This window comes from Argiope bruennichi, chromosome 11, assembly GCF_947563725.1.
Source record: "Argiope bruennichi chromosome 11, qqArgBrue1.1, whole genome shotgun sequence".
In the NCBI taxonomy this organism is placed as follows: Eukaryota; Metazoa; Arthropoda; class Arachnida; order Araneae; family Araneidae; genus Argiope; species Argiope bruennichi.
The window spans coordinates 72835297-72858568 of NC_079161.1; the positions used below are offsets into that span (position 1 = coordinate 72835297).

At 28.0% G+C, this 23272-nt stretch overlaps 1 protein-coding gene across 4 annotated transcripts in view; it reads left to right on the forward strand.

Moving 5' to 3' along the window:
• Window positions 1-6029: 6029 nt before the first annotated feature.
• LOC129956462 (uncharacterized) overlaps window positions 6030-23272 on the forward strand; it is a 44157-nt gene continuing 26914 nt past the window's right edge. For 2 of the 4 annotated variants that reach the window (XM_056068351.1, XM_056068348.1), the window contains exons 1-10: window positions 6100-6217; window positions 11874-12051; window positions 13562-13779; window positions 16517-16588; window positions 18513-18565; window positions 18714-18764; window positions 18892-18914; window positions 20398-20479; window positions 21982-22045; window positions 23178-23258. In XM_056068351.1, coding sequence (XP_055924326.1) covers window positions 6194-6217; window positions 11874-12051; window positions 13562-13779; window positions 16517-16588; window positions 18513-18565; window positions 18714-18764; window positions 18892-18914; window positions 20398-20479; window positions 21982-22045; window positions 23178-23258 — 846 coding nt within the window. In that variant the 5' untranslated portion in view covers window positions 6100-6193. Of the gene's footprint in view, window positions 6438-11873; window positions 12052-13561; window positions 13780-16516; window positions 16589-18512; window positions 18566-18713; window positions 18765-18891; window positions 18915-20397; window positions 20480-21981; window positions 22046-23177; window positions 23259-23272 lie in introns of all 4 variants that reach the window. The other 2 variants (XM_056068350.1, XM_056068349.1) reach the window with 2 other exon arrangements.

The window sequence follows — 23272 nt, forward strand, 5'->3', positions numbered from 1 at the left end:
ACTCACTTGACGCAGCATCAGCAACCACTCACCCACACACGCTCGCCATAACGCTTGGCGCTACTCAAATGGGTACAGGCGCATTAAACTCAACAGTAAATACATCACCACTCAACAGCCATATCGTTCGTCTCACCTCCAACTCACTGAAGTGAGAGTCTGTGGTGAATAGCTTATAAGCCAGTTAACAGCTACGCTACCCGAGCAATTGCTTTTGTAGCGTGGACATGTTACTGGGCTGCGAACCACAAGGTCCCAGGTTCTATCCTCACTTATTCCAATCAGTCTCATTGGTGACATCGGATGATGAACCTTCAATCGCCGTATAGCTGTCGTGGCGCTATCGACCCACAGCAAACCAAAGTCGTCAGATTCATTTGACGCAGCAACACAAAAAGGCCGCAGCAACCCAAAGTCGTCAGACTCACTTGACGCAGCATCAGCAACCACTCACCCACACACGCTCGCCATAACGCTTGGCGCTACTCAAATGGGTACAGGCGCATTAAACTCAACAGTAAATACATCACCACTCAACAGCCATATCGTTCGTCTCACCTCCAACTCACTGAAGTGAGAGTCTGTGGTGAATAGCTTATAAGCCAGTTAATAGCTACGCTGCCCGAGCCATTGCTTTTGTATCGTGGTCATGTTACTGGGCTGCGAACCACAAGGTCCCAGGTTCTATCCTCACCCATACCAACAGCCACAATTTAAAAATTAGGATAGAATAAACATAAGGGTTATGTGCAATTATTTTATGAAATATACTCAGTAATTTTATTTAGATGGCTGAAAAAATACAGAAAATGATATTTTTAGAAAAAAAGATGCACACATAATGTCATTCACAGACTTTGATAATGAATAAATGTTATTGTCTAAAAATATACTGTTATTATTATATATTCTCTACCTTGTAGGTTACAGATGTCTTTGGAAGATCACCAGCACTTTTTGATTTTTTTGTTTTTTTATCATTATTCATGTTAGTAGTATAAACTTTCCTCCAATTGAGGCATAACAAAAACATCAAATAACTTATGTGGCACTTGGTTTGGTTATATTAACGTCCCGTTTGAAGCAACACTAGTGCTATTTTTGGACGGAACCTCTTAATTTTGAACCACGGTCAGATGACGAGGACGAAACCTGAGCTTGCAACAGAGCCCCTTACACGACGATTCTTCGGTGGAATCGGGTCACGAACCTGAAACCCTCCGGTTCCGAAGCCGAGACATTACCACCAGGCCACCGCGGCCCTTATTTGGCACTTGGAGAAGGGATCAATTGATTTTTACCATTTCAATTGGATGCATGCAAAATTCTACAATTAATAGGAACAGCGAATCTCTTGAAGGAATTCCTCCTTTAACTTCTGAGTTTCTTCACGCTAAAGTTACCATTCTTCAGATTATAACATTCATGCATATTATGATAAAAATTCACAGAAGGAAGAATTGCATGAAAAATTGATGAAATTATTTACAGGTGGTTTGGAAAAATTTGTTTCTTCTGAATAAGGTTAGAAACTCTTGTTACATGTTTATTTCTAAAAAGTTATTTGTTAAGGGACAACAACGCTTAAAATTTGGAAGTTTTTCTGTAACATAAATTGTTAACAAATTCGAAGAATGTTTAGTTTTGTGCTTTGTATGTTATAATATCACTTGATTAACTTGAGAAACTTACCAATACATTAAAAAATTCATAATACAAAAATTAAAAGGTAAAATCTTTGAAATTTTTCTAGAAGCATGTTATTCCAGATAAAGGAATTTCTACATTTAGGAATTAATAATCAGATGTATTTTTCAAAGCAAAATCTTAATTTTTTTCTTTTTTAATTTTTATAGTTATTATTATAGGACATTTCATTAAATAAGGGTTATCCATGAATTGTAGATATCTATCTAGAAGTTCTGTAATAGAGAATCTGAAAAATAAAAAACTGTGGTGTTAGAATAAATAATATTAATACAGCAAGAGTGCTCTGAAGTTACGGCTGATCATCCATTGCCCGCAGGGATATTGGAATGACAAGAGGCATGTGGTCGTCCGTCTAAAGGGCTTCAAATCTCCCAAAAAAGAAAACATAACCCCACAGAAAATATGAAATATCAACCTAATGCAAAAAACTTGCTTAGAATCTTTTCTTGAAAAATCTTTGAAGGATTTATTCTATTTTTTATATGTATATTGCACAATTAAAAAGCTGAAATCAATCACAATATTTATTTGTATATTTTCTCTACTTGGAATGTAAAATTTCTTATATGAAAAATATTTTTCCTGTTTCTGTATATATTTAATATATGCAATAAAAACAAGTATATTTGTAGAATTTATTAAGGGATAGAAAAGCTTTTTATATATATTTTCGCATTATATATTTTGCTGATAAGCTTAATATTTTACATGTATTTGAAAGGGTTGCTTCTTGTTATTTGTTACGAAATTGTATGTTTATATTTCCAATAAATATTTTCTCGATGGATATTTTTTTAAATGTGATACCATTGTTTACATTGATGCTTAAAAGTATAATGAATATTTTAGCTTTCAAAAATACTAAATTAACTGAAAGTTATATTTGTTAAAAAATTACAAGACATAAATTGTCTTTTTAAATAGTTACATTATAGCTCTTCTAAATTTGTATTATAGAAAATGTAAACAAACATTGTTTTCTTTGGTATAATGCTATTATTCTCTTAAATCTATGTGCTAGGCACAAATATTATAATTTTTTTCTTTATCATAGCTTTCACTGATTGCAATTGCAATTGTAAATATAAATGCTATATTTTTACTACATTCAACTTATATTTAAATAAGTTACAGTTATTGCAGTACATCATTTGTTTAATTTTATAATATTGGTTATTATGTCTGAAAATGTCCGATTTTTCTAGAGTTAAATTTGTATTTGTTCATTCTGAATTGACTAAGCGTTTTTCAAAGCAAAAAGATTAGTCATAAATATTTCAGTAAAATTGAAGTATTATTTCTATACAAATAGAAATCAAAAGATATATATATTTTTTTTAATGGGGGAATTCATGATTTTTACAGGCCTGGTACATTTCTGGATCAATTATTCGAGAATCTAATTTTTTCGTTTATGTCATTAACGAATTTTCTTTTGTGTAATAATTCTATAGAAATTTTAATATCTGAAGAACTTTTTGTACAAATTCAATCATTTTATTGTTCAATTAATCATATCTATTTTACACCTTGGTGTTTAGAACGATACATTAATTTATGAATATGGTCTTTTTCTTGTTCCAAGCCTGAGTTAAATTGGTAAGAGTTGTTACTTTTGATTAGCATAAAAAATTTGCTAAATATCAGAAGAATTCATGATAGGATATGTCTTAAATCTATCTAAGGTTATATACAACTAACTACTATGTAAGCAATTTATTTTTTATGAATTAGACTTATAAATTATTAGCTTATAATCTTCTGTTTATTGGAATGCATTTATGTATAATATTTTTAAACTAAACTCTAATTTTGGATAAATTATAATGCAAACAATCCTTTTATTACTTCGCACCACGTGATTGACTATTTTGTTTATATGTGTTTATTGGAAGATGAAGGATATAAAATTTTTATTCTTTCTTTCAGCTTTTCAGAAACTATTAATTACCTTAATTCAATCAAATTACCAAAGATAAATAGAAAATTCAAAAAATAGTGGCAGAATATATAAAGGTCTTACTATCACATATTTTAAAATCGTCTTGAATTTCAAAATTGATATTCAAAAATGATTTAACTTTGTTAAATTGCCCGGAAATGAATTTAATGTTACTGAAAATTTAAAATTCCGAATTTTAACATATTAAAATATTTCTTGTAAGATATAATTCTCTCCGAAGTTGCTTCTAAAAAGCAACAAATTTTCAGTGAATTACTAATTAATGAAATGATATTTGTATTTAAAAAAATTAATGGTATTTTTTTTATCATAAAAAATTAGTATGCAAAGTTTGGTTGAAATCAGCCAAGGCGTTTAGGAGAAGATGTGAGGACACATATACAGTGGCTCCCAAAATTGAGTATACACCATGCTCTTTCTTCTTTAATTTTATTCTTTTTGATCTTAATATTTCTATTTATGGCTAATATTTATAAGAATGACAAAATATACATTAACAAATGTATTAGGCTAAAAAACAAAACGGAGGAATCAATAATATTTTTATTACAGTAATTTTTATGTCAAAGTTGCAAATTCCAAAGTCACAAAATTGAGTATACAGCTTATAAAATATGCGACTTGACTACCATTATTTTTTTTTCGAGTGAATAAGTTTTGTTGCTTTAATTGGCAGTCATTGATTTCCAAGCGAAAACAAACGTTTTGGTTATCATAATGAGCTCCAGAAATGAAATAAATTTTGGAATTTGGAAACTTGTTATTCGATTGTCTGAAGATGGTACATATCTACGAGAAATTGCAAGGAAAATTCAACGCAGTCACGGGTGCGTTCAAAAAATTATCCAGAAGTATAAAATGTATGGACAAATTGCTAATAAACTTGGAAAAGGAAGAAAAGAAATCCTCAGTGAAATGACCAAGAGAAGAGTTATTCGAAAAGTAACAAACAATCCTAAGGTGAGTGCTACAAAAATTGCTACATCTACTTCAAGAACAATTGGAAAGTGTGTTTCTGCAAAAACAATTCGAAGAGTAATCCAAAAAGCAAATTATAATGGTCGCGTAGCCAGAACAAAACCATTCATTTCCAAAGTAAATCGAGAGAAAAGAATTTCATTTGCTAAAAATCATATTTCAAAGCCCCCTGACTTTTGGAATCAAGTAATATTCAGTGACGAAAGTAAGTTCAATATTTTTGGTAGTGATGGTCGATGTTATGTTTGGAGAAAGCCCAATTCTGAACTTTTTCCTAAAAACACCAATCTTTCTGTCAAGCATGGAGGTAGTTCACTTCTTGTATGGGGCTGTATGTCTGCAAAAGGAGTGGGAAATTTAGTTTTCATTGATGGAATGATGGACAAAATTAAATATTTGGATATGTTGAAGAACAATTTAAAACAAAGTGCCCAGAATTTGGGTTTAGGGTCAAGTTTTCTGTTTCAACAAAATAATGACCCAAAACATACAGCTAAAATAGTTAAGTTATGGTTGTTGTATAATTGTAAAATGCACTTGCACACCCCTCCTCAATCTCCAGATCTCAATGTGATTGAAAGTTTGTGGGCATAATTAGGAAAATCAGTTCAAAAACACGATATTAGGGGCAAGGAACACTTAAAAAGAGTATTACAAGAAGAATGGTCGAAAATATCTGGCGAAAAAACTCAGACTCTTGTCAACTCAATGCCACACCATTTACAAGTTGTTCTAAATGCAAATGGATATGCAACAAAATATTAATTTATCTTTTTCTCTTTTTGTCGACAGATTTTGCTAGATGTATACTCAATTTTGTGACTTTGGAATTTGCAACTTTGACATAAAAATTACTGTAATAAAAATATTATTGATTCCTCCGTTTTGTTTTTTAGCCTAATACTTTTGTTAATGTATATTTTGTCGTTCTTATAAATATTAGCCATAAATAGGAATGTTAAGGTCAAAAATAATAAAATTAAAGAAGAAAGAGTATAGTGTATACTCAATTTTGGGAGCCACTGTACATAAACACGACTTCCATTTATATTAACATTTTATAAATTTGGAACACAATAAAATGCTTTCTTTAACAGGAAAATATTCTAAGTATTATTAAACGGAAAATTATGATGAGAAATAGAGATAGCAAACAACAATATATGCGTAGCTAAGATATAAAACATACATTGCAAAAGATTAAGTTGAATTCACTCAGTTCATGCGATTTAGTTATGAAACTCGTCAAATCCAAGTTGTGCCGAAAATCTAAGCGATAGCAAGCCATGACGTCACTAGAGGAGCGAACCAATGATTTTGCTCGATTTTCTTCCAAACATGAAATAGGGTTGGGAATGGGAATACGCTGTCCTTGCGCAAACGTTCCTAATCTGTGAAAAGTACTATTAGTGATGGATTCGCCTGTCCCATACACATAAATGTTGCGATTGAGACGCAAGTAGATAACGAAAGGTAAACAAGTTTTTGACATGCGATTCGTTTTCGTAACGGGACATTTAACAAAACAAGTCTGTGAACTACATGCGTAGGTGTTACGATAAATGCGTAGGTCTTATGATAATTTTTAATTAATTTGCAAATAACGCAATTGGATATTTTAAACAGTTGTAATATTTTACTGTTTTATTTTGTTTACTGTTAGCAAAAATTGTTAATTTTTTTTTTCCATGTGAAATTTTGTTGAAACTAAAATGTGCTAATTCCTAATTTTGTTGAAACTAAATGTGCTAATTTTGTGAAACTAAAATGTGCTAAAGGCCAAGTGGTATGTAATTCTTACTTTTTCTTTATAAGTTTATATTTAAAAGTTTAATAATTATTGTATATGCTTGATATCCTTTTTATGAATTGTTTTCAAAAGTTTGCTCTTAATTTCATTATCCATATGTGTTGTTTGATATTTTTCATATTTAAAAAACATTGCTGACAAGCCTCATGTTAAAAATGTTTGGTATGGAAACGTAAAAGGGATTTTTTTTCAATGTTATGTAACATTTTATTTTAATTTAGCACATATATTTTTAATATTTAGTATAAATGATGCTATATGCTAATATCATCATGCATATATACATCATGACATATGCTAAATGGGGTGGGGCACTAAATGTTTTAATATTTAGCATAAATGATGATATTTGTTCAAATCCACTTTAACTTTGGGGTCATTTTCTAACTAGACATGGGATATATTTTAGCAAAAACAAACATATAGAGAAAATTTTAGAACTGCAAATAAACGAAATATTGTTTCGGTTTTGTATTTTTTACTAGAAACGTATAATAATGTATATTATTTAAAAATTTTTAAGAAGAAAAATTCTTTAAGAATTTTAAATTATTTTGCATAAGATTTGTACTTATGTGTGGTCAAGGCTGTCTCATTTTAATATTGTCATTTGCAACATAACTAAGATTATTTATTTTAATCGGGTATGATTGCAAGGACTGTCTTTTCCCTTATGGGAATTTTATTCCAAATATTTTATTCTATTAATTTTATAATGCTCTCTCTTTAAGGGGAAAAAAGAGAATTATATATAAAAGTCATAAACAATAACCCTTTTCAAATTTCTCTTCCATCCTTTCATTTTCAATTTATCAAGTTCCTGTGTAAAAATTTAGAATCGTTTGAAATCTTCACATTTAAATTTGTCTTGTAAAGAGACTTTCTCTTTTGTTATCTGACTATTATTTATCAGGTAATTTTTTTTTTCTATTTGTTAAATTTGCTAATTTTATTCTTTTATAAGTCATCAAAGAATTGGCTCTTTACCTCCCTTGTGTACTTCCTATTTAGAGTTGTTTTATGAAATGTGATTGAAATCTTCCCATCATAAATAAGTAAATGTAATATCATTGAGAAAAAGATGTAACTATGTTTGTATTCTGTCTCTCTCTCTCTCTCTCTCTTTTTTATCATGAATGTAAGTGACAACAAAATATCATTGCTTCCTTTGAATAAAACTTGCCTTCATTGAGTAATTTTGAGGACAAAATCTATTTCTATGAGAGATTCCTTTATCTTGAAATAATTTTATGGCACTTTATTCATTATTTGTCATGCTATCTTTAAATAATATTAGACTTGGATTACTTTTTGCTTCTTTTTATTGCATTTTTTTTTCAGTTAAATGTCACAATTGTTCTACAGCAAGGTTTCTATTGGTTACAAAATAACTTTTTGCTATAGAGCTGAGAGGCTGTGAATAGTTGTTTTAGTAGACCAATATTAAAAGCATGAAAATCTTTATCTGCAAAATTAAGACAAGAAAACAACCAAATCCAATTGCATTTAAAGCATTAGACATATTTTTCAGTGCAAATTTAAATTTATGAATCGCAATGTTCTTTGCAGCATTTGTTACTATTATGGTATTTTGATTTAAATTTACTTCATTTTTTTCAAACATTCTAGTTTTAATAGTACTGAGTTCCAAAAAATAAAAATGATACTGACAGTACATCTTTCTCCTTTGCAAATAAAAAAGTTTAAAGAATGTAATTTAATGTTTTCTATTATTTTACTTTAGCAGTTGAATTTCAATTTCTTTTAAACAATACTTAATGTATTTCAAAGTTTTTAAAAGTGTCTTGAAAAATGCAATTTTCCCAGACTTTTGGAAAATATTTCAGCAACAGTGTGTTATTGAATTTCACTTTTGGAAATTAAAGTACTATGGGGGAAAGAGAGGATTATAATTCTCAGAGCATTTACATTAATAACACTATTATAATAGTTTCGTGATTGCTAGATGTTACCCGATGAGTTCCAGTTTCTTGTACCTTGAAGTTCCATTGATCCATTTGCCTTTGAGATTATATATTGAGTCATTCCATGGGAAATGAAAAAACAATTAAAAAGCGTGACGACATTGCTACAGGATTTTATGAAATTTAGTGTATCATTTCATTTTAGGCATGTAGGAGAATACCCAGATCATTTAGCTTAATATTTGTTTCCTGCATGGCCTCTGGCTAGGTTGGGGTACTTGTATATTACTTATTTTAGTTGTTTCAAACAACTGAAAAGTTAGTACTTTAAACAGCATTTGTATAATTGTTTAATGCTGCATTTTTAAAGCTCTGCAATTTATTAATTAGCTAATCTAAACAAAAAGTTTGTAATATTGTTGTAATGTTTGAAATGTGCATTATTACTTTATTTGAATTTTTTTAAATAATAAAATACTGAAAATATTTCATTTTCAAATCAAAAGGCATTTTAAATTTCTTCTCAAGTTTTAGGGAATTAATTAGCATTGTTTGAAACTAATGTCTAATAAAGAGCTAAATATCATAAAGAGATTACCTTACTTTTAAAGTTGCCTTTCAATTTTCTTTGTCTTTAAAAAAGTTTTGAAACTTTATGATATTGAGTGAAATGAAAATTTTCCTCTTCTTATAGGCTCAAAAAAATTAAATGAAAGAAGTCTCAAAAAACTATCATATTTTATAGGAATATAGACCAATATGTCTATTATTTGCTTGAAAAGAAATTGAAATTGCCCATTGGTTTCTAAAGCTTAAAATTAAGTTAAAATAACAGCATTTTCTTCATGCTTTATCAGTAGTCAATCATAAATAAAATGTGCAGTCAGTCATAAGTGGAAAAATAATTAAGTCATTCATAAGTGAAATGCAGTTATGCAATCTGTCATAAATGAAAAAATAATAATATAGTTTGAATAAACAATTATACAGATTTATATTTACTTTCATTCATAAAAGTTTAACAAAATTAAATACATCCATTATAATTTTAATTCTTTTTCATCTTCTCCAAACTTTTTTTTTCTATCAGGTTTAAGGTTTGTTGCTCATTTCTCTAAGATCCTTCAGTTGAATATGATAATGAAATAGATGTTTTAATTCATATATTTTTAAGTGGTACCCAACAAAAAGCATCTTTAATAGGCCATGTAAACTGCAATGATGGTCCATGTGGACTCATGAACTTTATAAGAAAATCATTTTTATCTGGTGAAATGTCAGACACATAACCTGGCCATCAATTATTATGATACATAAAAATGAAGATATTGAAGTTTGATTTAGGCTCATTAGCAAACTTAGGAAAAAAAAATAAAAACTTTGTTCTTTTACTGATGATTGTGATAAATATGAAACAAGGATTTTATGTGCATTTGGAAATGGGGATGTAGCAATGAATAAGTGCATGTCCCCAAACTAGCTGTTTGTATTTCATTAAATTGTTGTTGAAACTTATTTTCAACTTCAGTAACATTTACTGGGGGAACAAAAAAAAAAAAAAAAAAAAGATAAAAGAAAACAAAAAAAAAAAAAAAAAAAAACCTAATATTCATTATTGAATCTGTGCAGGAGAAAGGAACTTTTACAGTTATAATTTGATTATTGTAAGGTCTATGTGAACTTGCTCGTGTTGCTAATCGATTGACAGTCCCACCAGTACTATCACATAAACATTTGCATGACATACAGCAACAAAAAATGCTACCTTGCATTTAATTCAAAATCAGATTCACATTGGCAAATTTCTTATAATTTTTATACTGAGCTGAAGAGACATCACTTAAATAAATAAGTTTCTTTACCAAAGAAACATTTTCTTTTTTATAAGGCATTACAGCAGTTTCGAAAGAAAATACTGTTGTTGTATCATGTTTGGTGTGCTCACTTATGGTGTACACAGAGGGAGTCAAGAGCTGATTTTCACTTCTTTTTTCCTAAACTACAATTACTGCTTGGCTATTTTCCTAGTGGAGGCTTTGAATAAGATTCTGAACAATAAATATGTAGCTTTCAGAAAGATCAAAGAGAACTATGCACTCTTGTTGAGGGTTGTTAAGGGATTGTGACTTTGCAATAAAATTGTTTCGTTAAGTTTGGAATACACCCTACAAATGCATCTTCAGTAGACTCAACTTGAGGAATTAAAGTAGATCTGACAGTTGAAATCTAACATTTGTAAATTATTTCATCTGTATTTTAGAAAGTATCAAATTTCGCTATTTCATTGCAAAAGTTTTCACTAGAATACTGACAATTTTCTCTAAACATACATTTGTCTTTTTCTGAACTGCAAACATATAATTCCATTATTTTTAGTGATGAGGTTTAATGGAATGCAACATCAATGTCATATTTTGATGGAGTGTACTATATACCATTTCTTCCAGCTTATATGAAATCCAGTTTTGGTCTCACTTCAGTGAATTTACTAAATCCCATTTTTATATTTCTATGTTGTTCTTTAAACTAGTAGTACTTCTTTAAGTTGTAGATAATTGATTGTTTTTAAAAATCTTTTGTTCTTACATTAAAAAATCTTTTTTCCCGGGATGTAAGTGACTAACATCATCTGACACATAAAAGGTCTGAATAACTAAAATATTTCTCTGAATTATTTTTGTGTCTTATCATGATGCAGGTTTTCCGAGAATATGAAATAACTTTTAAATATTTCTTGCTTTCCTCAGTAAATACATTGTAGTGGAAAATTCAGTCTTTACTTATTTTTTTTTCCAAGATAACTTTGTGGAACCAGGATTAAAATGTGAATTTTTTCTGTATGGGGTGTTATTTCTGTAAACTTGATCTTCAGTTCTTCTATTAAACTATACAAATCCTCATTCTGCAAGCTGCAGACTGTTGTATGTTTTCAATTTCAGTAAGTTTTACTTGTAAAGCAGTAGACGAATTTTCTTTGCAGCTGAGACAATTTTCTCTTTCTTTTCCATATTGTTTTCCTTGAACATTACTAAATTTGCTGACCTTTTTAATTGCAGAGTTTCCCATTTCCTCTTGAATACTTATTTCATAATCAGGAATCAGTTTAATTTCCATGTGAATTTTTTTTATAAGACATGTAGTGCAAAAGATAATTTTTATAAGACATATAGGGCAAAATTTTTTGCCTGGTAGTAACAGTCCAAGTGTTTTTTTGTTTTTTTTTTTTTGTTTTGCAATATTTAGTATTATTTTCCTAAGAGACCTTTTTACTACTTTTTTATGTCTTTTATAAGAATTAGAGCACGTTTTTTCAAACAAATAGGTATATTTCTGAAATACACTTGTTCAAATGAAAACAAATTTTTTCAAACTTATTGTCTAATCTCAAATGTTAATTGAATTGAATATCACTTGATGATGAAGCAATTTTAGGAAACTCTAAAACCAAACCTCAATATTGCCCTTCTCTAATAGTTTGTTTTTACAGGACATGGAAGTAAAGATAGAAATTGGCCATAGAGCACTCAAAAATATAAAGCCTACCAAAGAAGGCTATACTCATGACTGGACAGTATTTGTACAAGGTGCTAGTGGTAATGAAATCAAATATATTGTGGAGAACGTTATATTTCATTTACCTGACAGTTATCCAGATTCAAAAATAAGTAAGTATGAATATCTAATTGATTTTCTTTTTCTCTCAATATGATTATACGTACTTTCTGTTATTCAAATCAGCTATACATTTTGGAAGCAACTGCTGCTTTATGGATATCAAATTCATTTACAAGCTGCATTATATTTCCCTTACAAAAGTGAATCAACTTCAGTCTGTTGCATTACAATCAACATGTTATTTGTAATTATTTATAGAAACACGAAATATGAAAAATCATTTTGGTAATATTTTGCAAATTTAATCAATATTTTTGAATTTATTTACTTCCTATTAATCTGTAAGGATTCTTGCAGGTATTTGAAAATAAAACAAAAAATAATAAATTACTGTATAGATGCTGTATTTCTCAAACTATGATTTTTGTACCAATAATATTTTTTATTGCATGCACCTGATGCTGCACTTTTATGCAAAATTTATAAATGAATGTAAAATGGCACTTCTATACCTTTTGTTTTAATCTTTATTTTTCAGATATATTTATACAAATTAATATTTTTCTCTTAGCACTGCAGCAGTTGTTGCCAAGCTATATATTGAAATCAGTTGTCAACACAATTTTAAATATTACACAAGACTGTCATGTTAATGCTGGTTTCAAGTAAAAAATACTGGCATGAGTTGTTGCCAAATATTGGTATTGGACCTGGTTGCATCATCACTGGTGCTAAGCTAAGAAAAAGATGCATTTCTCAATGTCTTTCAACGTATGAAAACACTTCTTTGTGAAACTGGGTTTTTTAGTCATGCTGTTGATTAAAAATAAATACAGAATATTGTTACAATTTGAACTTGATAAACTTAATATTAATAAAAACCTGACAAAATTTAATTCAAACAGGAATATTTGTTGCATTAAATCTCTTAATTATAATCTTAATTCTTACTATTATGGATTATTAAATAGCTATTTTTTATTATAATGTAAAGGATTTTGCTCACAAATATAATTCAATAATACAAATTTTTTTTAGTGCTTGATTATAAATACTCCATTTAGGATGCATAGATTTCTGACAATGCAATATAAAATTTAAAAAAAAATATTTCAGATCCCCTATATTTACAAAATAAATATTTTGCTGTGAACTGCTAAGAATTCATAAGAATACAAGATTTTAAAACATAATCCATGATTTACCCGACACTTACAACATGTAATTTTTACACCACCCACAATGATATATCTAAAAATTATAAACCTTCATAAAAAACAAAGATTGTAAAAATTTAATATGATTCGAACTTAGTTTCTCTTTTAAATATACAAATATTAAAAAGAAATTCTTCTACATATGTGTAATTTTTTTTCTGGATAAGAACTGTCCTGCTTTCAATAATGTAATGTATCTTAGTTGGTGAAACTTTGCTTTAGGATATTTTTAATGACCTATAGACAAACAGTATATCAAGTTTTACCTGAAGTGATAGAGGAACAAGCATATGTTACTTTTCTGTACATGTGTTCGTATTGTTTTATTAAATTCTTATTTCAGTCAAGGAAAAGCCCCCTTTTGTTCTATCAGAATCTACCTCTCAGAATATTTCCATTCAGATTGAAGTGTATTTCTGCAAAGAGGCAAAACTCAAGAAAGTGAATTATATTTATGACATTTGCATTAATGATGATGAAGTAAATACCTTATGGACAAGAAAACTGACGTTTCCAAATCCTAGTAAAGAGTTTGAGAAAAAACTTCTTCTTGCTGGAGGAGTAAGTATAAGATATAAATTTTTTTTTAAATTTGTTCTCTTTTAAATTGAAATTAAGCAATAAGACTAGAATGCTGTATAAACTGAAAAAAACTGGTGAACAGGTTTACAGGTTACACTATTGAAGCTAGAGCTACCTAGTTTGGTGCATAATTAGTGCTAATTAAATTTTGCATTTTTAAAATTTTAAAAACTAAAAGTTTAGTTTTAAATAAAAGATTAAAAAATTTTGCATTTTTTCTCAATGAATGCCCAGCATATTGTCATATATAAATCATTTTTATATTGCTTTAAAAATTTGAAAAATAAGCCTTTCGTTAATTTTTTTTCTCTAACTTTAATGAAATTTTTAAAGTATAGTTTTACAGCAATAATATTTGTTGCTTTAATAATTAGTTTAAACTTATGTGCATTGTCTTAATCTATCTATCTATATATATATAATTCAATATTCATTTGTTTGTTATAACCTTATTCAGTTCCAAACCTTTGGCAGAATCAAACAAATCTTGGCAGTCATGCCAATTGGCATCTGGAAAAGATTTACTGTGCTATTAAAATTTTACTATTGTCCCCAAAAGGGGATGAAAGGTGGGGTGAGGGAGAGCAGAATGATTTTACAGATTTCTGCTGAACTTCTGAACAAATTGTTGCACAACAAATTTTGCATTTTCTTAAAATTCAAAAAATTATTTGTGTAGTGCCCTCAATTTCAATGTTGTCCAACTATTTCTTAAATTTTGATCACTTTTCAGAACTAATTTATACGCTATTTAGAACAATGCCTGTTTTCCCCATGGAAATTTTAAACCTATTTTACAGTTTAATCACATGGCTTGTGTGCATTAAGACTTTTTTTTCTGACATTTTCATATTTGTTTTTATTTTTTGGTACTTTGCAGTAATCTGTCATTAAATAGTATCACTTAAAATTGTACAATTTCTTTTACTGTTTACCTTAATTTTGTCTTATATAATTGTAATTTTGCTGAAATATTGTATCCCATTTCATGTCCTCAGCTGGATTTCATAAATAAGATTTTATTTCACATGATAAATTCCTCTGTTTTTATTGAAGTAATATACATTTCATAACTCATCTTTCAAAATTTTATTATATTTCTCAACATACAATTTCTTTTTGCTTTACCAAATTTCAGTTTTTTTTTTTTTATTATTTGTTACTTTTTTTATAGTTTCTATAATTCAGACCCACCCCCTTTTAAGCATTACTGTCATATCTCCAGGTTCAAAATTTAAAAAAAAATTGGATTGTGAATATTTGATTACACATTTAAAAAAATCAGAAACTTATGTTGAAGTCACTGACCAAAAGTTTCTTTTGTGTGGCATTCTTTTTATCTTAGCGTCTTGGATTTTGTTTCATGGAAGTAGCTGCAAATGACAAAATTGTGCATCTGCTTGAACTTTGGTACAATTTTATGAAGGCATGCTTCCTGACTACGTACATTTTTTATAGAATAGTAAATGTTCTAGAACAACTGCAGGAACTCAAGCTCGAATGTGGTTATCAAAAAAGTTCTCAAATATTCAGAGTCCTTTATTTTTGTTATCAAGGTTGGGGTCAATGACTTGGCATCCATTCAGCAACCATTACTATATTTGTAAACTATCTTATCTTCTTTATGATAAAACTTATTGAGAAGGAAAAAAACATCATAAATTTGTAACAATATATTGATTATTTATATATTTTTAAAATCATAATTGAATAGTTAGTTTTAAAATAAATTTAAGAAACCTACAAGCTTAATTAATGTAATATTAGTTTCATTTCCTTTCAAACTTGGATTGTATGACTCACTGCTTTCTTTATCGCTCAGCAGCATACAAAGCAGCTAGATAGAATTCATCAGGAGGAGAAAATCTCGTATCTACTCTCTACGTCTTTCCAGAAGCCTCCAATTCTCCATTGTCTCCTAGTTTTAGATGTATCTAACTGCAGACTCACTACTACACGACTGGCTACTCTTTACACGACTTGATGCTGCTTCTACAATCAACACCAGGACTCAGCACATAGCTCAATGCAGCAATCGCTTGCTTTTCGCCGGACTGATTCAACTATTTACCGTTGACTCTTTCCTTGATTCTATACACGACTGTCTTCGGCTTGAGACTGCCGGCCTTATAGTTCTCGGAGGCTGGCAGAGGAGGTTCTGGAACAGTCAGATTCTCGGTTCCTGTTGGCAGTATCACCAAAATTCTGAAAGATTTCAATATTATCTTTGTCACCAAACTCTGGGATCCTTGACTCGGCACCCGATCAGCATCCAACAGAGCTGGTTGTAAAATGGTCTTTCCAGTGATTGAACTAACCGTGCTGGGAAGCAGCATTACAGATTTATAACAATATTTTAGCCATGTCAATCAGCTTTAAATTTACAATTTATTTAATGTTCACATCATATCATATTTTTTAAATCTAAAATTTCATTAAAAATATCATATTTTTTGTTCATAAAAGATAATTGAAACAAATTTGCTTTCAACTGTATAGGTTATATTTCATGCTTTCAACATAATTGTGCATGTATTTGGATAAGTAACGTACTATATTAAAAATATTGATTGACTTTTGAAGATAGAGAACTTAAACTCAGAATGTGAAGTTACTGTTTTACTTTTAAAAATTTGGAAGCTTTGCCTCCCTTAAGAAAAAAAAAACCTGTATTTCACTTTTATGGAAGAATTAAGATGTTCATATTTTCTTGTAGGAACTAGTTGATACGACAGCACCACCTGTGATGACTGGAGCACTTCTGACATGTAAAGTTGAACGAGTTGATGTAAGCATCACAGACATATTATTTGCAAACTTTTCAATAATTAGTTATTTATATTTTTAATTATCTAGCTGTTTATCGGATTAAAAAAACTAATTAAGAGAATGAGGGATTGTTTGAGAGTAAGAGGAATTTTCATTTATATTATATTGTTTTGTAAAATTTATTGTTTTGTTACAGATGGTCAAACATAAAGTCTGTGGATGGCATATGACTCAGAAATATATTAGTAACCCTAATATCCCTGCAAATATTTTATTTACACACCACCAAAATTTTTTCCAATCATATTTTTTTAATTATACATTATTATTAATGGCATATAAATGAATTGCATGGTATGAAAGATATATGAAGAAATTTGAAACCTTGAATTATGAATACATTTTGCATGTTTTAAATCTTTAGAATGTAAATTTCATCTATTTTTTCTTCCTATGTGAGGAAACCGTACCATTTTATCTACTGAAATTTTAAAGCGTCATTGTGATTGTTATTTAAAGATAGAATTTATTAGGTTTTAATAGTTAAAATTTTACAATGATTTTGCTAGTTTGATGTAAAAATAGTTAAATATTTGCAAGATAAAATTATTTTCCTTCTGGAAAACATTAAAACAAGGATAAACAAATAAGTTATCTGCAAAATTGTTTTTGGCGCAATTTTTAAGATAATAACTGTGACCACAATGTCTCAAAATGTAGAATGGCTATAATGTTTTGGTGTCAGTCTTGGCTTCTTAACTTATGGGGTATTGGTTCAAACCTGATTCCGCTTTATATAGGAACCAATATTTTTTAAATCCAATTGTGTAACATTAATTCACTCTGGCATGAAAATTAAGAGAGAAAACTACCGACTCAGAATAGAGTTTTCATCATCTAAATTTAAAAGTTATGAAGTCCTCACCAAACTAGCCCTATATTATATATATATATATATATTAAACATTTGAAACTAAACTATTGCACCAAGATAGTAGAGTAATGCCAAAAATTACTAGAAAATATTATCTTACCATAATATTTGCTCTATTTTAAACTTTAATATAAAAAATAAACATACATTTCAATAATTTTGAGACACATATAAATTTAGATTATTTTTTTTTCCCATATACGTAGTATAGAGAAAAAATATAGTAATCATTCAAAAATTTGAGCTCGAGATTTTAAATCGCATTGAATTTGAAAAACACATTTTTAAAAAATGTCGGTCTGTGTGTGATGAAGATAACTGAAAAATGATTTGAGCCAGACAGTTGAAATTTTGTACACAGTCTTCACACCATATTTGTGGGTGTCTATCAAGCTTTGAGTAAAATCTGTTTGGAGGAAATCTGTCTGTTTCAATATAAGTTAACACGATATTTACAAAAAGAAAAATAAGTAGATAAAATTCAGTGCATAGATTTAACATCTAAAGTGTAGACATCAATCAAATGTTGAGCTAAATCCAACTATGGGTTAGCTGTCTGTCAGTCTGTACTTTCTGAAACATATAAACACGTTCATTCAAAATCACTGTAACTTAAATATATCAAATACTAAATTTGATTTTGTAACTACACATGCTCTTTTATATCAAATTTTTGTTTTAATCAGCTGACAAAAACGTGTCTAAAGCAGAAATTCGATTTTTGGGTACTATTAACCCTGCCAGGGATCATTCATCAAAAAACTTGCCAAGAATGACAAGTGAATTTACTAAAAATATTAAATATGCACCAAAAGTTAATATTTTGTAGGTATTGTACACCAATGCCATGTATGTTGCCTTGATTGGTAAGTTTATTAGAATGTATATGAGAAAATTTTAGGGATACTATTTACACTGGTTATGTATGTTAATCTTTATTCCCTATGCTCTTTATATTTCTGCACTGTTAATCATAAATGTCTCTTTAATGAAAAATTTTATTTTTCAGTATGTTGATGATGTAGTATTAAATACATCTACTCAAGATACTGATAACTTGCAGTAAGTCATTATTTTTCGTATTATCATTTTTTGTTTCTTAATCCAATATATAATTATGTTTCTTTGTTTTTTAATGATTGAAAATATATGTAGTGGTAGCTAATAATCTGCCCTTTTATTGTATTTTATTTATTTTTTCCCCCTTCAGAAACAGCAAGGTGACATTAACTTCATCTGCTCAAGATACTGATAACTTGCAGTAAGTAATTATTTTTTTTATCATTTTTTAATCGAAATCCAATATATAGTTGTGCATCTTTGATTCTTTAATGATAGAAAATATATTTTTTGGTAGCTGATACTCAACACTTTTTTTTTCTTTCCAGAAATTGCAATGAAGAACTATCAAATATCCTTTGATATTTTTCATATTTTAAACTCATTGTATCTGTATTTTATCATGTATTTACTTTATTTTGAATATTAGCATTATATAGGAGGTCCACTCTAATATGGCCTATTAGTTAAAATTAGAATTATGCTTTAGACGTAGAATATTTTAGCGATAGACATATAAACCCAATTAGGAAAATGCTCCAAATGTCCCAAAAAAATCATATTTTATGACATTTGAATCAATAAATATATTGCCGAAAAAATTATGATGCCTAAATTTTCTATAATTTCCAGTCCTATTAGTTATGATTAGCTCTTATATTATATTTGTTATATTTAGCTCTATTCCTTACATTTAGCTCCTCCATTACCAAAACTGGTGCAGATATGAAGCTTTTGAGCCACCTCGAACAAATCCCATGATATTTCTTGAGATGGCCATTGAAATTGTCTCATACACTGATATTTAACACTTCATAACTAGATAAGTTTTGACTGGAGAAGCATAAAACTTCCTTTTGTTGTTGTAGTGGTTTGTGTCAAGTATATATTATTAAATATGACTAATAGTTGGAAAGAGAGACACCATATCAGAATGAGATATAAAAACTGAAAAATATTCAAACAGTAGAACATATAATTCTTCGCATCATTTGGAGCATATTTTTTTTCCAATTTGAATTTATGACTATCTTAAAGGTTTAGATATTAGCTATTGGGACATGAATAAAGTGTAGATTTATTTTATTTAAAAGGATATTAATCTTACATGTTTGTAATTATAGTCTTTTTCCTTGCATGCATATATTTTTTAGGTTTCAGTACTCTGAAGAATTAAAATTCCATTATTAATTCCTTTTTTTTTTACTTGACATGTATTTTATCAATGTTTATGCATTTAACAAATTGTTCTGAAGTCCTAATGATGCCTTTATAAATCTTATTTAGCAAATATTAGAATATTCTGTTTACTTATTATTTTCTAAATATGAAATTATGTATCTACAAAAAATTCAATGATTTGAAACTGATTATAACACACATGATTAAAATATGAAAAATAATGCAGAATTTAAAAGGAATAATTTTGCTGTTTCACTTTTGTGTTAATGTTTACTTCACAATTTATAATTAGTTATGATACAATGCATGTTTTATGTGCTTATTTGTGAGCTGTGATTCTTCAATAATTTTAAGAATTTCGTTTATTTTTGAAATTTATTTTTACTTTTTCGTATACATATCTCATATACTGGCATGAAAAAATTATTAGAGAGTATGCGAGAAAGTTTTGGGAAGACCATGCCTGCTGGTTTATGTGACTGTTTGTTGTGCAGTTAAAATAAAACAATCTTAATTTTAATTAACCAAAATTAATAGCTAAAATTTTATTCATTGATATTCATAAATATTTTGTATATTCTGCATTATAAAAAAAATATGAGTTATTTTAATATAACTACAGCAAGTTGTATATTTTTCTTAACATTTTAAACGTTGTGATAAGTTATTAGAGGAAAATGAAACTTTGAAGAATGCAAATATGGAGCTAAAAGAAAAAATCAACCTTCAAGAAAAGTAAAGGCTCTTTTTTTTTGTTGTTGTTTTTAAACATGTATGTTATTATATTAAAACTTTTATGATATTGTAATATCTTGACCAAGACCGACCGAATAAGAGAGTAGAGTAACAAAATAATACTTTTATTTACAGCCCTATATATTTCCAAAGAATGACTTATCATCTAGGTTAATATTATTTACAAAAAATCAAATGACAATTTAATCACAAAATAGTTCCTCGATTAAATCACAGAATAATAATAATAAAAAACCGCTAACATGCCGTTAGCTATAAATAGCTACTCTAGGGTAGCTCTAGATATCCACCGATCTTTATAGGTTGGACCCTAACACAGAATCCGAATCACATGAAGCATCACAAAAATCCAAGAATATATTTTCGGAACTCTCCTTGAAATCTTAATGTGAATAACTAATGTAAAATTTTGATAATTATGCCAAAAATTTCATTAGCAGTGTCAAAATTGTTTTGTTTAAAAATTCAGGAGCTTTGAAAATATTACTATTCTTTTTAAATATTTTTATTTAAAAAAAAATGTAATACGCATTTTACAGTTTAAACTTTTCTCCTCCTTCCCCTCTAAAAAAAATGACTTCAGCGTTCACTCATAAATTGTTTACGTGTTAAAATACAAAAGTGTTTACACTTTTTTTTGCAATTTTGTTGTAATATATATAAAGTTTTAAATAACACTCTTTCATGTTAAATGTTTTGTTGCAGTGTTTAACTATCATTCCTTATCTTAATTTCTTTGATGGTAATACTTTTTTTGGGCTTAATGCAGGCAGAAGAATTTATTTTAAAATAAAAATCTTAGAAGTATTCGTAGATGTTCATCATTTTTCATTTGCACTTCCAGATTTATTTTTTGCAATTTTTTGTATTTTTACCATTTACTTTTCATAATCATACTTAATCTATATTTAAAATAAACTGATTCTGTGGATTTTATAGTGTCTTTAATATACAATTAGAATAAAAAATATTTCTATTTTGGTAAAAAAAAAAAAAAAAAAAATACAGATTCTGTTTAGTATTTATTTACAAATGTTATTTTTAATTATAGAAAGCTATGCAGTATTAGGTGACAATTGAAAACCTGAGCTGATGACTGATGAAATAAAATTGTTTTAAACCAAACAAATTTTTACATATATATTTGCTAGAAAGTATAAAATAAATTTGCATTAATTTTGCATGCATTTCAGATGCGTATCTTTTCACAATTTTTCTCACATGCAAATTAACTAAATTAAAGCACTTCTAAGGAGACTTCATTTAAGGTTCAAAAATAAGTTATTAGTATATGTGTAGTTAGAAATAAAATTAATGTGAGTTTTTTGCATTTGTTATAAAAATGTAATATGGAAAATTTGTTTTCAACCATGAAAAAAATTTCTACATTCTTTATAAATACCTGTCATTGATTATTAAACATGTCTTGTAAATTTTTCAACTCTTATTATCTCATTAATAAAATAATTTCACTTTTTCAGGTTAATTGTGCCTTGTGAAGAACAGGTTTCTCATTATGAAACAAGTATTTTAAATGCTAATGTGGTATGGTTGATCTATTTCATATTTTTACAAGTACTAAAACAAGAAATTATGTTGTAAATTATCTATGGAAAAACATTTTCTTTGCTCAGAAATTCAGTTTTTTTTAAAGCCAATGAATAATATATTCATTATATATTACTTTGTTCTGTGGTAGTCATCTTTTTTTTTTCATTCATTAATGATTTTAAACATTAATTATTTATTTATTTTAATACTTTTTTTCCTTTTTCTCTTGATTGCATTTCTTAAGACAATATTCTATATGGAACACGTTTCAAAGATTGAATGCTTTTAACAAAATAAAATAAAAATTACCCAATTTATGTAGGATCGGGTAGTTTTGACATTTATAACAATTAAAGGCAAAATAATAATAATAATAATTTTTTTTAAATTTTGCTGTTTAGTTCCCCATTAGCCATGTGTTTTTTAAAGCTTATTTTATTAAATTTGATATTCCATTCTCTATTAACCTTTTCGATCTTGCTAATCTTTTCTTATTTATGGTGCATTAAAATACTAGTTTAAACACTCTCTGAATTGTTATAGTTTTTTTATTCATTAACCACACAGTTTTTCAGCTCTTTGCTCTAGATGCCGCTGATTATTTAACCAATAAACTTATTTCTATCCCATTATAATTTTTTTAATTAAAAGTTTTGTTTTTAAAAAATAATCTAAGCATTAAATTTCTTATCATAGGTGATATCTGGATGTCTTGGATATTACTGAAGTTTAAAGCACTTAGTAATAAATTTAGGTTAAAAAATTTTTTAATTATGATAATATCCTATATTTATAATCCTATCTTTTAGTGCTTTCTCTTTCATTAGATCTTTTTTTAAATCTATTCTCTCATTTTTTTTTTTAGATATTGCTTTATCTCTCTCTTTTTTAGATATATTTTCAAGATGTGTCTTTTGTATTATTATTCCACTATTTCCTTAAAATATGCAAAATAAGAGTGAAACTGTATTTATATACTGTATGAATTACGAAATTGTTTTTAATTCTAACTTTTCTTTACGATTCATTATTTTAAAAATTTCCCCTTCGGCCCTTTTAGATATTGCTCTTCTCTATTTCAGAGACTTAAATTTTATCTTCTACAACTATAATATTTTATTTTTAGGACATTAATCAGTTAAAAAAGAAGATTGAAGCAGATGAAAGAGAAATTTCTATTTTGGAATTACAGGTGCAGATGCTTAAGGTAAAGAAGATAAA